This window comes from Mesoplodon mirus, assembly GCF_964341445.2.
Source record: "Mesoplodon mirus genome assembly, chromosome: 5".
In the NCBI taxonomy this organism is placed as follows: Eukaryota; Metazoa; Chordata; class Mammalia; order Artiodactyla; family Ziphiidae; genus Mesoplodon; species Mesoplodon mirus.
Window position 1 is genome coordinate 77,877,617 of NC_138980.1, and position 17,129 is coordinate 77,894,745.

Consider the following 17,129-nt stretch of genomic DNA (forward strand, 5'->3'; position numbering starts at 1 on the left):
CTGCAATTGGGAAAAATCAATAGAAAAAAAACCAAAAGCTGGGAGAAAGCAGGGGCTGAGACTACCCCCCCGCCCCCGTCAAGAGAACATATGCAAATTAGCCATTTATAAATCCTGTGATAGAAAAACTTAAAAATTTAAATTCACGAGAATAAACAGATGCTGGCAAAAACATTCTTCCCACTCTGACAAAAATATTTAAGCAAGTCATGTTTTCTTAATCTTATTTTACAGACATACTGCTCTATTGAAAATCTTGATTTCAAGAATGGGAGATTTCTCAGAGAATCCTATTTTTGAGAGTCTAAGTGCTGCTATTAAAGATTCTTATTTACTGTAGTATGTAAAAATTGACAAACGCAAAAGCCCATCATTATCGTTTGTTTTTAATTTTAAAATTAAATCAGTAGGCTCTTCCGTCTGAATATGACACAGAAACACAGTTGGGGCATATTCCACGGCCCTGCCATATAGGCACGTTCTCCGGCTCAGGGTTCAGTGGTCGCGTCTGCCTCTGAGGCTGTCTCTGTGGCCGGCTAGCCACCCCTGCTCAGAGGCAGCAGCCCTCACACGCCTGCACCAGGGGCGCACGTGGGCTAGTGCAGCAGAACCAGCGTGGGCTTTGCGTCATGTGTGGGACTCCATCCATATGGCCACTGCTTCCTCGTTTGCTACCTGCCTTGGTCGGCTCATATCACAGTTGCTTGGTTCATCCTTCTGTTATCATTTCTAAGCAACAAAGAGAAATCCACAATTCCAGAATTCTTAAGGACAAAAAGGGCCCACCTGCCCATTGGCTGTGACAGTTTTGGCAGTTGGGGAAAGGAATGTGCCTGCAGCCCTGTCCCCCTCGAGGTGACCTCCTGAAAACGCATCCTTCTACGGCTTGCCCCTGCTTCCTCCAACACCTTTGCTTGGAAGGCCAAATCTCTCTGTTCGTTAACACCTTCCCATCTCACTCTGGTTTTCTGAATTTCTTTTAAACCCTGTGACCTAGACATTGACGAGTGCAGGATTTCTCCTGACCTCTGTGGGAGTGGGATCTGTGTCAACACGCCGGGCAGCTTTGAGTGTGAGTGCTTCGAAGGCTACGAGAGCGGGTTCATGATGATGAAGAACTGCATGGGTAAGCCTCTCGGGTCTGCAAACCAGTGTAGCACAGAATCCTTAGCGCGACCTTCGCCTGTCTCAGAGCTGTGAACAGCGTGCTTGGCAAGGAGCTGTGGCGAGAGAGAGAACAGATCTAAGTGTCAGACAGGAAATCCGCTCCTCGATAGCTCTTGGGGAGCCCCAGCCCCTTGGTGCCTTAATGGCAGTGAGATATTGAGACTGGGTTCTGCTTATTTATAGAATCTGAAGTCACCACAGACTAGCTGCTGAGGAGGGAGTCACTGAAAATATATGGTAGTGGGTGGTGACCCCCAAATTTATATTGTCATGCGAATCCCATGTTCGTTTCCTTACTTGTGTGTTATTACAAACACTCTTGGCATTGCCCACCTTTTAGCCCATCGTTTGATTTTTAGCAACTTATAGGACTCACCTCATGGGATATAGAAAGTGATCAGTCTAAGAGTTTTCTTTCACTTTGATTAGAGATAGAGGCTTATGGTGTCTGGAGTTTAGAGTGATATAAAGCGAATATTGTTTATTTTTACCTCTCATAAGCCTGCTCATTTCATACGAGTAAAAGCCTTGATAGCTCACTGTCTTTTCAGAGTAGAACCTTAACCTTTTATCTACTGATCATAAAGTGAGGAGAGCGTTATCCCATCTATTAACCCATGTCTCACGTTTGAGTCACAATGGCCTCAGATAATGAATCTTTCTCCCATGCTGTGTGCGTGAACGTTTTTTCCTCAGAGTTCTTTAATGGCTCTCACGTTTTTACCTTTCAGACATTGACGAATGTGAACGTAACCCTCTCCTTTGTAGGGGTGGCACCTGTGTGAACACTGAGGGCAGCTTTCAGTGTGACTGCCCACTGGGACACGAGCTGTCACCGTCACGTGAGGACTGTGTGGGTGAGTTTGTCTCCTCAGCACATAAACCCTCCCAGTTCAACTGGTAAAGATCATAAAGATCAGAGGTCATTCTCATGAACTGGTTGTTTTTGGCCTGTGAAATCTAACAGATTAAAATTCGGGAATTCAGAGTCCGTACATTTGGATTCAGGCTGTGTCTTTAGAAGATGCTTTCCCCAGTTCCCCTCTTTTTCGTTACAAGCGCACTGGAAAGAACCCTGTGGGAGGGACCCTGTGTCAGGCCTTGTAGTTCCCTCCTCCGGGTGGGCTGGAATGGGACAGCTGCTCCCCTTGGAAGTTGGATAGTTTGCCTGTGCACACACCTGTGCACAAGAACCCACTCGGTGCCCCATGTCAGTCGTCACCGGGCCTGCTCACCTGTGTGTGAGCTCACGCTCCAACCCCCTCCTCACAGAAGCACTGAGGCCTCTTTACTGGCCCTGAGCTCGAGGATGGGGGGGCGGAGGATGTAGGTGTGCGACCACGGCTGGTCTTGAAGAAGCGTTCCGTAGGCTTTAAAGCTTTGATTTAGCCAGGAAATGTTTTCCTCACAGTAAGTCTTTTCTTGAAAGTGTAAGCAAATAAAATAGTTTAAAATAGACAGATCCCACACCCCCAAATAAAAACATAACTTGAGCACACCTCCCGACTACTCATGTACTTATTTATAACCCATATTTATATCGCTATACTAATGATTAGGTGAATCTTAAATCATAGACCAGACATTTTATTTATTTTTTTAATTTTTAATTTTTTTATTGAATGAAAGATTCTTTAAATTCTATCGTGCTTTACAATTCTCAGAAGTTTTGCATTCATGTTTTTGTATGATCCCATAATAACCCTTCTTTTTTTAACCCCTACCCCTATCTTGCCCCTCCGCCATTTCCTCTCCCCACTGGTAACCACTAGTTTGTTCTTTGTATCTGTGAGTCTGCTTCTTTTTTCAAACAGACATTTTTAAAAGGTGAATTTAAAGGTTTTAAATATTTTTAATTCCACTTTAATAGTTCAAAAAGCTTTTTCACACAGATAATTACAGAATATTTATTCATGGTTGTGATACCAGTGATCCAGAGATCTGTTTCTAAGTTTAGTTTATTTTGCTAATTAATTTTCATGGGTTTTATAGCTGAAAAAAAAGTTCCCCTCAATGACATAATGTACATTATAAAATACGTATTTTTGCATGTTCAAAATAAATATTTCATGATTACAAACATAAATCTGCCACATTGTCTTCTTAGTAATTTTGAGAATTTGGGGTGAATTTCTTGTTATATCTGATTTTTACCTTAGACTGTGTTTGACAGGTAACTTGTGTGAGGAAGTGTCACTCTACCATTTTCTTGCTCTTCTCTTTTTGCATTATTAGTACTAGCTTCTTCCACAGATCTTTGCAGGCGTTTTCTTTAAAGCATCTGCCCATCTTATAAGGGTTAGTTTACTTAAAAACAGGCAATATAATCTGTAATCCACCTATCCAGGCCCTGTAAACACAATGCCATGAAAACTTAAAAACTGAGGGCCCTATTTTCAGCCCCTCTGTTTTGTGGAACCAGCTGTTTTCCCTCAGGAACCTTCATGTTATTTAGACAACACATAACCATCCAATTAAGACCAGTTGAGGGTTCCAGTGTAAATTCATAGATTAAGTATTAAGCTTTATTTGGGGCATGTGCTAGGTGGATGTGGTTTAATGTGGTACTCACTAGCCACACGTGGTCATTTAAATTTTATCAAAATTAAATAACGTTAAAAATTCAGTTCCTTAGTCACAGTATCCATGTTTCAAGCACTCAGTAACAGCTACATATTGGACAGCACAGATATGTAACAGTTCCATCAATGTAAAAAATTCCACTGGAGAACACTGTTGTAGATAGAACTAGGAGAAATATAGATTCTGGCGTTTTCTTTGAATTGTTGCAAGAGACCATCTTACTTCCCCCTGAAGTAAATAAAGCCCTTTGGAGACCATTGCTCTGATGCTGCATGTTCTTGATAGTTTAAGTGGTGTTGTGATTTCATAAAACATTAACTCTGCGTATCTTTTTATAGATATTAATGAATGCTCCCTGAGTGACAATCTCTGTAGAAATGGAAAATGTGTAAACATGATCGGAACTTATCAGTGCTCCTGCAATGCTGGGTACCAGGCCACGCCAGACCGACAGGGCTGTACAGGTAAGGGTAGGCCAGACAGGTCTGGAAGTTGTATTTCTCAAGTCAGTCGAGGAATGCTTCTGGCACGGAATATATAATGACGCCGATGGGAGTCCTTTGTCCTAAAAACAAATCTAAGAATGGGGGCAGATGCCATGGTTTGGTGGTTTTGCAGAGGAACCTTTGGTTTTATAATAAGAAACATCCTATATTTCTCTCTAGATATATATTTAGTCCTATATGGTATATCTGAATTCTTTAATCTTAGGTTACTGGAGCTGAATGTCAAATGAAACGCTGTCTAAAAGGAAGTGAGAGGAGCTAAGAAAGGCTAATGTTACAATGATCAATCAACATGAATAGTGGGGAGAAAAATCCAAAGCCACTGAAGCATTGTCTGCTTAAGAAGAAGTAGAAAAACTCTCTCTCTTTTTTTTTAAGGAAGTATCCCTGACAAGTAACATGGTGGCAATGTTTTTACAGATATTGACGAATGTATGATAATGAACGGAGGCTGTGACACCCAGTGCACTAATGCAGAAGGAAGCTATGAATGTAGCTGCAGTGAAGGTTATGCCCTGATGCCAGATGGGAGGTCGTGCGCAGGTACAGGAAGGAAAATACACAGACTTTGTACATCTGGTTAATCTTATCTTACAAATCTGGCTCCACATATTTTGTGTAGAACTGGATGGAAAAAAATGCATGAGCTTAATAAAAGTCATCCTTGTTTTTCATTTGATTTTGATTTTGTATCATCAGATATTGATGAATGTGAAAATAACCCTGATATCTGTGATGGTGGGCAGTGTACCAACATTCCTGGAGAGTATCGCTGTCTGTGTTATGATGGCTTCATGGCTTCAATGGACATGAAAACATGCATTGGTGGGTACCATAAGAACAGGATAAATATTTATGTACAGTATGCACACACACACACACACACACATGCGCACCTAAGAAGAAAAGGCTTTTTTGGTTATTTTTAAAATTCAAACCATTGTATTAGAAGATGTGAAAGCCAAAAAGGAAGAATTATTTGAAAAAAAAAATCCTTAAATACAATATATTTATCTGTAATACTGTGTCCTGCAAATACATTATATTTTAAACGTTATTTGTGTATCTCATTAGTACGCTATTCAGTTTAAAAGATAGCTTTTGAATTACTAGAATAAACAAGTATTAACCAAGGTGTTGAAAATCAATTTCCTAGACGTGAATGAATGTGACTTAAATTCAAATATCTGCATGTTTGGGGAATGTGAGAACACCAAGGGATCCTTCATTTGCCACTGTCAGCTGGGGTATTCAGTAAAGAAGGGGACCACAGGATGCACAGGTAGGTCTCAAGCTTGTATCCCCTGTGTTTCAGCTTCTTATATTTCAGAAGTTAACCTTCAACATCATTTGTTCCCTGGAATTTCTTGTACTTTCACCCACACCAGGTTGTGACAGTTATGTGATGAGTAACTGGCCCAGAGCATGTGTGATGCGTTTGTCTCTTCTCTGTGGTAGATGAGCATGGTCTCAGCTACCAAGCTGCAGACCTGGCTGCGTGCTTGGTCATGGAGTGGGAGAATGGGTGTGGAATCTGGCCCCCATGGTTCTGATGTGCTCCTGGTAGCTCTTGGGGCAACGTTCACTTTCTCCTGCCCAAACAGGAGATATACGTAAGGAAGAAGCACCAAAAGACCTGGAGGAATCCCAGGTGCTTGCAGTTCTTTTAAACTAACAAAAATTAATCTAAACTTATATTTAGACTCTTTTCCTTCCTTTCTTTCCCCCATCTTTTTCTCTGCTCTTCTCTCCTCTCTTTCCATTTGCTTTTGTCTTCTCTTCTCCCTGCCCAAATTTCCTCTCTTCGCTTTTTTTCTTTGTTCACCCCATTCATTTTATCTCTTATTCCTGTTCTCTACGAAATAGTTTTAGCCTTTTGAAGGGCGGATGGGGGTTGAACCCCCAAGGTCAGTGCTTTGGGCCAAATGTCCATCATTGCTCAAGGCTCTAGTGTGGTATTTTGCTCAAGCCAGGTGGTGGGTGACTTAGACTGCAGCCTAGGCCTTAAGCTGACACCTCCAGGGAAGAGCAAGTAATGAAAGAAGAACTCTGCATGTTCATATGTATGTGTACCACATACACAGACACTATATACATAATTCTGATAAAAGCATCTGGTCACTTTCCAGATAACATTTCCAGTGATTATTTTTATATATTCTGGCTGGCAGTTTCTTTCAGGGAAGGCCTTGTTTGATTTGGATCATGAACTTCCAAATCCTGTTGAAGTCTAAACATATTAAAAATAAAAGTGACGTTAATGTTTTCTCTGTGTTTACTTTAAAATTTTGCCTATACAGAAATCTCTTGGAAGTAGAATTAACTAGGTTGTATCTTATCTTCATATTAACTATGGTTTCTCAGATGTGGATGAGTGTGAAATTGGTGCCCACAACTGTGACATGCATGCCTCATGTCTAAACATCCCAGGGAGCTTCAAATGTAGCTGCAGAGAAGGCTGGGTTGGAAATGGCATCAAATGTATTGGTGAGTATTTTGCAAATGTAAATAACCTTTGCTAAGACACAAAATCCCTAGAGGCTCTTCTTTGCACAGTTGTTAACCTACATACTTAAATAGGAACATGCCTCTTATTTTCATTTATTCTCTTGAAAATTAAAGGCTGTCTTTCGTTGCAAGATAATTCTTGCCTAAGAGTTTCCTTTAACTTTGGTATAAATGATCAAATTACAACAGTATGCCTTGGCATCTGCTTTTTAATGTGGTGTTGTTCAGTAAAAATTATTTGATGTGCAGCCAGAAATCCAAACAGCTGTAGGATGAAACATGACTAATATATTTTTCCAGTTTTTTCATAGAGTAACAGTGAGATTTAAAACCCAGTGAAATAAATGAAGGGAATGAAAAGATTTTTTTCAGATAACCTAGGTCTATAGTAAGTGGTCAATACCAGCTTCTTAATAGAAAATAGAATTATTCTTCCAGAGAAATCTAAATGTTTTGGATTCCAAGAAGCCAGATTAGAAGGAGAATGTGAAGGCAGTTGCCATTCTCCAAGTTGTATAGTTCTTACCAGAGTCTAATAAGTCCTTTATAGCTGTGAGGCAAGGAACTGGATTTTACCCTTGATGTCATTCATAGTGCTGCTTGATACGTTCAGTGTTTTATGTGCCTCAACAATAAGGCATGTTGCAAATCGTAAATTATCCAGGTCTATTTAAATTACAAATTAAAGCAAGCAAAACCAACCTCCCCATGATTACTCATTAAAACCTGATAAGCCTGCAGCAAGAATTAAAGGATAATTTTAAGATCTCTTATTAATAACATTAGTCAATTTGAATGTACTTTCTTACCTACTCAATTGTTTTAGATTTGTCAAATGTTTATGAGCTGACTCCAGAATTTCAGTTAACATAGTTTTTAAATAACTTTGCTAAGGAAAGTTCTCTCATGGTGTCACTAAGTCCACTAGCTACCCACTTGAGTCCAGCCATTTCTCTATCATTAATCTCACAACTTTTCAGCTATATCCCCATTCCCATTTTTCTAGTCCCATTTGTTTACTGTTTTTCTCTCCTCTAGCCTCCCATTTTTTGTGCTTCTTGTCCATCTATCACTCTGGCCAGCTATCGAAAAATAGCCTGCCGCTAATGCAAAAGATTTAACCATGTCCAGGCACCTCTACTCCAAAATGGCATCCCAATCCATCCACTCCTTTCCATCTCCATCCCCCGCTCTCATCACAACTGTTCTCTCTCTCAATCTGCCCCCCACCCCAGCCCTTTCTCTCTATTAGCTGCTAAAAGAACCTCCTCATATGTTTGCTTACTCCCTCTCTGGTCCTCCCGCAATCCATTCTCCACATTGCAGCCAGGTAGATTTTTTAAACCATGGATCTGATTTCTTCACAATTGTCATTTTAATCCATTAAATTTAGGATAAAATTCAGCTTCCTTCACATGGTTTACAAGACCCTATGGCATCTTCCCACTATCTCTCCAGCTTCACTCTCCTTCATCCTTGGTCTCCTACATTGTGCTTTATCACTCTGACCTCCTTTAATTTTTGTCACATCAAAGCTCTTGTCCTTCTCCGTGTTTTTATACGTGCTGTTCCCTCTGCAAGAAAGACCCATCCCTACTTCTGTTTGCAGGTCAACTCTTGCTCATCCTTCAGGTGTGAAGTTAACTAAAAATTACTTCCTCAGTGGAGCTTTCCTAATTCCTGCAATCCAAATTAGACACCCTCCTTATTTCCTTATACCTTGTAACTTTTCTTCATGGTACATGTATAACAGTATTTAATGTAATTTTCTGTGTTTAACATCTGTCTTTTCCACTAGACTAGGGGCTCCATGAGGTCAAGAATCATATCTTGGTTTCCTCATCTATAAAATGAACTTGAAAATTCGATGGTAATTGTCCTGCTCTGAAATTCAGTATTATCTTGAAAATTGACCCCTTTTTTAGTGATAAGGTAGCCAATGATAAAATTCACCCTCAGTAGAAATCAGAAGGAAATCTAGGCCTAGTTTTCTTTTAAACATTATAATTCTAGTTGATTAGACAGCTCACAAAACGCTTGAACTAATTATTTTAGCCCATGTTTGTAGCATGAACATTTTGGATCATAGGTCTGAGGTCTTAGAAAATTAGATAGAACTGCAACTTGACCTGTAAACTAAAATACATTCCATTTGGCCAGTTTGGGGCCAGTTTACATTTAAATTAAGACAAATGAAAATCTTCCTGGGTGTTTAAATATTCCACTTGCATTTCTGAACTTTATTGCTATGCTCTCTTGACATGCAGATCTGGACGAATGTTCTAATGGAACCCACCAGTGCAGCATAAATGCTCAGTGTGTCAATACCCCAGGCTCCTACCGCTGTGCCTGCTCCGAAGGGTTCACTGGAGATGGATTTACCTGCTCAGGTGGGTGAGGTGCTGATTTTCATGCAACACTCTGTGTGTTTTCATCATCAGAAGAAGACTGTAGGTAAAGGAGGCTGAAATCACTACCTCTGTTTTTACACTTGACTTAAGGTGAATATGTATCTTTTGCTTATATTAAACGCAAAAACCTGGAAATTTTTTAAAATAATGGCATTTATTACTATCATGTACTCTTAGTGACTGTCATTTCCTTTTATTCATTAATTAACATAATGGTCAAAAATACAGACTCTGAGTCAGACCATCTGGATCCAGATCTTGCCTATGCTGCTTACTGGCCATATAGCCTTAAGTAGATGACTTAACCTGTGTGTCCTTAGTTTCTCCATTTTGAAATGGACATGGTGGTAATAATAATAATAAATACTATTTCCTTTTTTCTTTTATATCATTGAATGAATGACATGTTGGGAAAACTATACAGCTTCTTAAAATAAAATCTATGACCTACCCAATCACTGCTAGTTATTGTGTTTATCAAAATCTCAGTTTATCACATGGTATTGAAAGGATTAAATGGAATAATACAAGTAAACAGCTTAGAAACATGCATCATAAGAGCTTAATGGATGTGAGTAAATTCACTCTGCATTCCTTGAGGATAAAACATCCACTCATTATATTCACGTAAAAGACTAGATCATCTTGCTGGACATAAAGAATGATATTTTTAAGCTTGAGAGATAGGTGTTTCTCAGTTGAATTTCAGTGCACACTTTAAGCCCCAAATTAAAAGATAGTTTTTTCTAATTATTGACATCAAAAACACAGACTTACAGTTTTCTAATGCCTCTTTAAGAAAACATGTTTAGGGCTTCCCTGGTGGCGCAGTGGTTCAGAGTCCGCCTGCCGATGCAGGGGACACGGGTTCGTGCCCCGGTCCGGGAAGATCCCACATGCCGCGGAGCGGCTGGGCCCGTGAGCCATGGCCGCTGAGCCTGTGCGTCCGGAGCCTGTGCTCTGCAATGGGAGAGGCCACAACAGTGAGAGGCCCGTGTACCGCAAAAAAAAAAAAAAAAAGAAAACATGTTTATTCAGTTGTAAAGCTTCCTTACTTTTAAACCTCGGGTACTGCATCTTTCTTAACATGTCTCTGCACCGTGGTGTGAGTGCAGGGGCATGGCCTTGGTATCAGACACAGCTGGACCTAGACCCTGGCTCAGCCGCAGATTAGATCACTGTGACTCCCAGGCATCAGTCGCCTCCTCTTAGCCTCAGGTTCTTCCTCTTGTAAACCTCACAGGGTTGGTGAACTAAGTGAAAACATGAATGTCAGGCAGCTAGCACACTCCCTGGCAAATGTTAGGCCCTCAATAAACATTTCTGCCCTTCCCCCCTTTTTCCATTTGATAGAATCAAAGAAATTGTCTTTAAGTTCTATGAATAATACTCATTTGTGTAATTAAAATAGAATATTTTAATGAGATTGTAATGGCATGACAGAAACTTTTCTCACTCCCATAGAGTGTCCCTTACTTGCTTAAAAATACTTGAACTAGTGAAAAAGTTGTTCATTTTAATACTGTAATGTTTTCAAGTGAATTAACACCATTTTAAGATTAATTCCAATGTTCTTGGTTATATCTAAATGATGTTGGCGTAACACAGATGCATCAAATTAGCATTAAAGAGAACTGAGACAGATGTGAGAGACACCTCTTTCCTCCTGTTCATCATAATGGAATTGAATGTAAGGGCATAAACAGCTCTGCTATCAAGTTGTATACCCTTATTTAGGTGTATATGGATAATTGTTGTTTCATGTTAATGAGCACTAACTCAGGCCAGCGAGACTGGTTTAGTTATAGAGCAAAGAAAAAAATGTCATGAGATTTGGAACTTAATAGAGATGTAATTTGCTCCTTCAACAGATGTTGATGAGTGTGCAGAAAACATAAATCTCTGTGAGAATGGACAATGCCTCAACGTCCCGGGTGCATATCGCTGCGAGTGTGAGATGGGCTTCACTCCAGCCTCAGACAGCAGATCCTGCCAAGGTGGGTCACCAGGATTCCAACTCATTTCCAAGTTGGATCAACTACAGCAAATGAAACCACAAAAAGAGCTGAACAGGCTCCACCTGGAAGCAGAATACACAGCACATGCTGCACACATAAAAGTCATTCGTTTAAGCATGGACTATTTTGCCGAATGAATAATGATGAAGGTGGCTTTCATCTCTTATGAAGTTTTCCTGGCCAAGAGCCAAGAGTTGGAACTTTGGCTTATTCGTTTTTCTTTTTTTTTAACTATTTCTTTTTTTATCACTAAATGAATGAAATGTGGATAAACTGTTCAGCTTTTAAAATATATTGTGTACCTCAATCACTGCTATTTAATGTGTTTATCAAAATCTAAGTAGCTCATTTTTGGCATTACCTTTATGCTTTAGTCAACTGTCTGTATGTCTGGGACTGGAAGTCCTCTTCAGGGACTCATCAAGAGCTGCACCTTTTGCTTAACAGTCATGTCTCCTGCCTCTAAGTTATGACATCACCCCCTTTCCTAGAAATGGGACTTCATGACTAGTGTAATATCTTTCCAAGAAAAAGAATTTGGATTTTCTTTTACATTAGAGACTCAATTTACATTACATAGAGTTTGGACCATCATTGTGTTCATAAAAGTACATGAAAATGTAAATAAAGGAAAAGGATTGAAAACAATTCATATGCCATCAGGTTTTAACAAAATTAGTGATTCATAGAAAACCTTAAAAAAAAAACTCAGGCTAACTGCTAGCAAAGATTATAAAATGAAACCAGATTACAGGCTTTCCCTACATGAGTATCTAATCAAATGAACAGAAATAGTAAATGCCAGTGCGCACACACACAGAGACACACACACACACACACATACACACACACTTCACCAGCATCAATGAAACAAAAATTATGCAATCTGGCATAGCTTGGAGTAGAGCCTGACTCTGCCCCACCACCAGAAGTGTCACTGAAGAAAGAAAGTGTGCCTAAAAGATCATGGAAATTTCCATAAATATCTACCAATTTGGAGAGAATCAGAATGAGAGAATGAATAGTAGGCTCTGGGAAGATGATATTAGAAACTGAAAGTATTCATGCTTCTACTTTGACCTGCTAGGTTGGGCAGAATCTAAACCATTTTATACAGGGCAGCTGTAGAATGAGCTTTATTTTTTTCCTAGTCCTGGTTCCTTCTAAGCATTGAAGTCAATTAGTAGAAACTGTGAGTCAATGTGTTTATGGAATTACATGATTTATTACCCATGTCAGTGTGACAAGAATTGGTGGGAAAAGGGATAAGTTAGCAATAGCCAGACACTTTTACCAACATAAAATTTCAAAATTAGCCCTTTATACATAAGACAACATTTCCCTTTCATAATTCTGTTCCATTACTTGTGGCCTAGGGTCTTCCAAAACTTCTCGCAGAACCTCCCTCAAGGTGATGCTAAATAGTTTCTGTTTACTGTACTTCCTTCTCATGTTGGCTTTCCCAAAATATGTTTCCATGGAGAGAAATCCCAGTTGCCAGGGCACCTGAGAGTGGCACACATGTAGCTCACCCTCTGCTCCATTTAACCAGATGCCAACTTTTGAGATCCCAAAAATGTAATTCCATGGTTCTGCCTGTTTCTCCATGGTTTTGTCTTCTCTCTTCTATGAGATCTGGCACATCTAGACAGTTTATCCTGAATTTATTACTTTAATTACTTGATATTTTCCCATCTTATTATAAATTGATGCCCCTTTGAATTGATCCTCTAATCAACATTTTCCACTCAGCATCTACCTCTAATCATAAATTCTCAGAATTTCTATAGAGTTTAAAAAACTGCTGGAGTTGGCCATTTCCCAGTATTCTTCACCAAAATGGGAAAGTACAGAACCTGCAAGAACCTCCTCAGGGACAGGTTAGGACTCCATCAGATGGAGTAAACCCAGATACAGAGCATTTAGTATGATTTCCAAAGAGAGAGCAGGGGCCAGGTTCACCAACAAAGAGCACACAGAGCCCAGTGGAGGTCCGCCCATCCGTATTTCTCCTCTTCCCCCACCTTATGAAACTCTGGGCCACAGAATAGAAGCTATAATGAAACCCATACCCCAAGCTGTCTTCCATAGAAAGCCCAAATCAAAAAAGAAGGGAGGATGTCAAGAAGCTCCATCTAAACTGTATCAGAGTACAGTTGACACTTGAATAACATGGGGGCTAGGGACACCTACCCTCAGCACGGGGGGGAAATCTGTGTATAACTTGTAGTTGGCCCTCAGTGTTCACAAGTTCTCTGCATTCGCGGTTCCATGTCCACACATTTAACCAACTGCAGATAGTGTAGTTGTACTACATACACTGTAGTATTTACTATTGAAAAAAATCCATGTACAAGTGGACCTGCACAGTTCAAATGTATGTTGTTCAAGCATCAACTGTATATAAAACTCTTGAAAGAGCTGACCAAGTAATGTGTAAACAAACTGAAACAGCAACTGTGCAGGTGTTCTATGGAAACAACAATAACAAAAAAAGCATACAAAAAGCAGATAAATAATCAATCCAGAGTAGAGGAAAACTACTCAAGGAACAAGAGCCAGTTTCGCATAGGTATATTGTACCACAGATAACCTTAATGAAAACATATGATTGAACAAGTTCAAAGTGATTATAAAAACAGAAAAAAAGACAAAAAGAGATATTGCAGAGTTAAGGGAGACAAAAAACGTGGACTAATGCAGCAAAATAAGAGAACAATTAAACAGATACAGCAAAGAACAGAGGAGATGAAAATATAATTACTACCATAGAGAATGGACGTGAGATAATCACAGTGAAAAAAAAGGGGGAGAGGATAAATTAACACTATTAGAGAAAAGACAAAGACCATAAACTTAAGTATAATGGGTGTTTCTGAAGTGAAGAGTCCCTAAAAATTGAATAGAAAAAAAGTATTAAACAACCAAACATTTTCCTGAAATAGAAGAAGGAACTGAATATACAGAAAGAAGTAAATCATTTTTATTTAGCCTTATTGAATTTGTCAACTTAAGTAATAGAGATTCTTCAAACTGCAGGTAGAAAAGGCAAGTCATGAACAAAACAAACATTCAGTACCAACACACATTAGAATGCTGCCCTCACAGTTATCAGGACACAAGTGACAAGAATCTTATACCTCAGAGTTAGTTAATTATAAAGACAATAGACAGGGTTTCCCTGGTGGCGCAGTGGTTAAGAATCCTCCTGCCAGTGCAGGGGACACGGGTTCGAGCCCTGGTCCGGGAAGCTTCCACATACCAAGGAGCAACTCAGCCAGTTGCGCCAGCAACTGAGCCTGTACTCTAGAGCCCACGCGCCACAACTACTGAAACCCACGCACCACAACTGCTGAAGCCCTCGCGCCTAGAGCCCATGCTTCGCAACAAGAGAGGCCACCTCAATGAGAAGCCTACGCACCGCAATGAAGAGTAACCCCCACTCACCACAATTAGAGAAAGCCTGTGCACAGCAATGAAGACCCAACACAGTCAAAAAATAAATAAAATAAATAAATTTATTTTTAAAAAAAGACAATAGACATATCCTGACAAGTGAAATAATTCAGAAAGAAACCACCTGTGGGCTCTCTCTTCTTGTCTTGGGCAAAAACAAAAACAAAAACAAAAACAAGAAAAACACACAACTTATCAGCAATGAAAAACAGCCAATCAAGAAATAAATGGAGAAGTGTCAATAAAAACATTATTGATTCCTTTAAAGAATTAGTACTAAATACTGTAGAGATTATGGTAAATGCCATGAACATTTAAAAAGTGAAAATAATATGAATAACAAAAATGAGTTAGAAGCATATATGGATGCTAATTGTTAATCATCATTGTATAGAATCCATTAATACTGTCTTAAAATTGTGTTTGAATTTTAACATAAAGCCAAAAGATGATACAGTTTTAGTGTTTTCATCAATTCTTAACATTAGGAAACATTTTAGAAGATACTGAGATAATGAAAAATTGATCTAATGCATGGAAATTGTTTCAGCTTTACTCTCTGTGAATATGCACTGAGAAATATCAATATTTGGAATGGTGTTCATCCAATTACAATGATAATTCTGGATAGAAGCATTTTGGAGTGATTTTTGTTCTTGCTATCTTATTTTCTGTGTTTCCTATCTTTTCTGTTTCCTATCACCACTTTTCTGTATTGTTCAAATTTCTGAATATGCATCAATTTTATAAAAACAAGACAGTATTCTCTTAAAATACCTTATTCCACGCAACTTTTACATTATTTAAATGGAAGTTATTTCTAATAAAGTTCACTTAAAAGTAAAATGCATATGCAGAAGGCTGATAATACAATTCCACTTCAATTTATAGATTAACACAACTCAATTATAAACTAACTTAATGAGTCTTTACTGATTTATATAAGAAGAGTAACTTTGTTTATTGCCCCAATACAAGTAAAGACAACTTTACATCAATTGAACTTCTAGACACAATTTGAACCATACTTTAAATATAAGATAGTTGCAGTGCTTTATTTTGACAATCATAAATGACCAAAAGGCCCGTTTATACTTAAGATATAACTGTCTCAAGACAGCATTTTAGAATGACTTGTCTAGTCTAGCCTAAAATGGCATGCCTGGTCTGCATTCTCAGGATATGAGGTAATTTGTGTACAAAAATGTCCATCTTCTTCCTATGAGTAGAAATACAGATTACTTCTACAGTTGTACAGGCACACTATGCCTTCATTTTCATACGAATGAGGAGTAATAACTTCTTGTTTATTTTGAGTTAAAGCTTCATGGAAGACTTCCATAAACTGAATTTATGATTTCAGTCCAATAGAGATATCTTAATGAGATTTGGAGGAATGTGGGGCAATGGATGATCTTATTACACACTACTGGGAAAAAACTTCTTTCCCTGTTTGTAACTGACTTTATTATAACAGATCAGATTACATAACAAGAAAAGTTTAAAAAAATTAAACTTAAATAATTTAAAAGATATATTTAATATTTAAAATATTTATGTTGTATATTTTGTATGTTGTAGATGTTTATAAAATATCTGCTGTTTTCACTTAATTATTATAATCTTTGAATTTGTTTTTATCTTCAATTTTTTACAATCTTATTCCTTTAACACGTTCATATTTAATTTCTAAAAAGTTTTTATGCCCTAGGCCAATTTTTTTCTGAAGTATTTTACAGCCCAAGACAGTAAAATACTGTCAATAAAATAAGATAATATTCTTTCATATTTCTGCCCCATATGAACATTAGTTGCTTGCCATTTATGTGACATCCCTGGTCAAAGAAAAAGAAAATTTTTTGCTGCATAAAAACGTCTGAGGAGATAGAATAATTTATTAATGTCATACAGTAAATCTAAATGTCTTTGTAATCAAGAGATTACTATTTTTTTTAATCTCCAGATATCGATGAATGCTCCTTCCAAAATATTTGTGTGTTTGGAACATGTAATAATTTGCCTGGAATGTTCCATTGTATCTGTGATGATGGTTACGAATTGGACAGAACCGGAGGGAACTGTACAGGTATGGCCAGTTAAGGGCTTAATTGTGTTCTTATTAGTTGAAATGAACATTTTGTGCTAGATATAGAAGTTCTTCAAATTTCTGCTTAGCCTGCTATGCCTTGGGCTATGCATTTTTTTGCAAAAGAAAATTACATTCTGATACATTTATCGTTTTATTATTTTTTTATTAATTTTTATTGGAGTATGGTTGCTTTACAATGTTGTGTTAGCCTCCACTACACAACAAAATGAATCAGCCATACACATACAGATATCCCCTCCCTTTTGGACTTCCCTCCCATTTAGGTCACCACAGTGCATTAGGTAGAGCTCCCTGTGCTATACAATATGTTCCCATCAGTTGTCTATTTTATACATAGTGTCAATAATGTATATGTGTCAATCCCAGTCTC

The 17,129-nt window shown here is 38.4% G+C and overlaps 1 protein-coding gene across 1 annotated transcript in view; it reads left to right on the forward strand.

Moving 5' to 3' along the window:
* Positions 1-17,129, forward strand: part of FBN2 (fibrillin 2) — a 228,716-nt gene that overhangs the window by 163,596 nt on the left and 47,991 nt on the right. The window contains exons 26-35 of the mRNA XM_082621174.1: positions 998-1,126; positions 1,899-2,024; positions 4,089-4,214; positions 4,677-4,799; positions 4,956-5,081; positions 5,413-5,538; positions 6,621-6,743; positions 9,032-9,154; positions 11,047-11,172; positions 16,613-16,735. Of these exons, the coding sequence (XP_082477300.1) occupies positions 998-1,126; positions 1,899-2,024; positions 4,089-4,214; positions 4,677-4,799; positions 4,956-5,081; positions 5,413-5,538; positions 6,621-6,743; positions 9,032-9,154; positions 11,047-11,172; positions 16,613-16,735 (1,251 nt within the window). The remainder of the gene's footprint in view (positions 1-997; positions 1,127-1,898; positions 2,025-4,088; positions 4,215-4,676; positions 4,800-4,955; positions 5,082-5,412; positions 5,539-6,620; positions 6,744-9,031; positions 9,155-11,046; positions 11,173-16,612; positions 16,736-17,129) is intronic.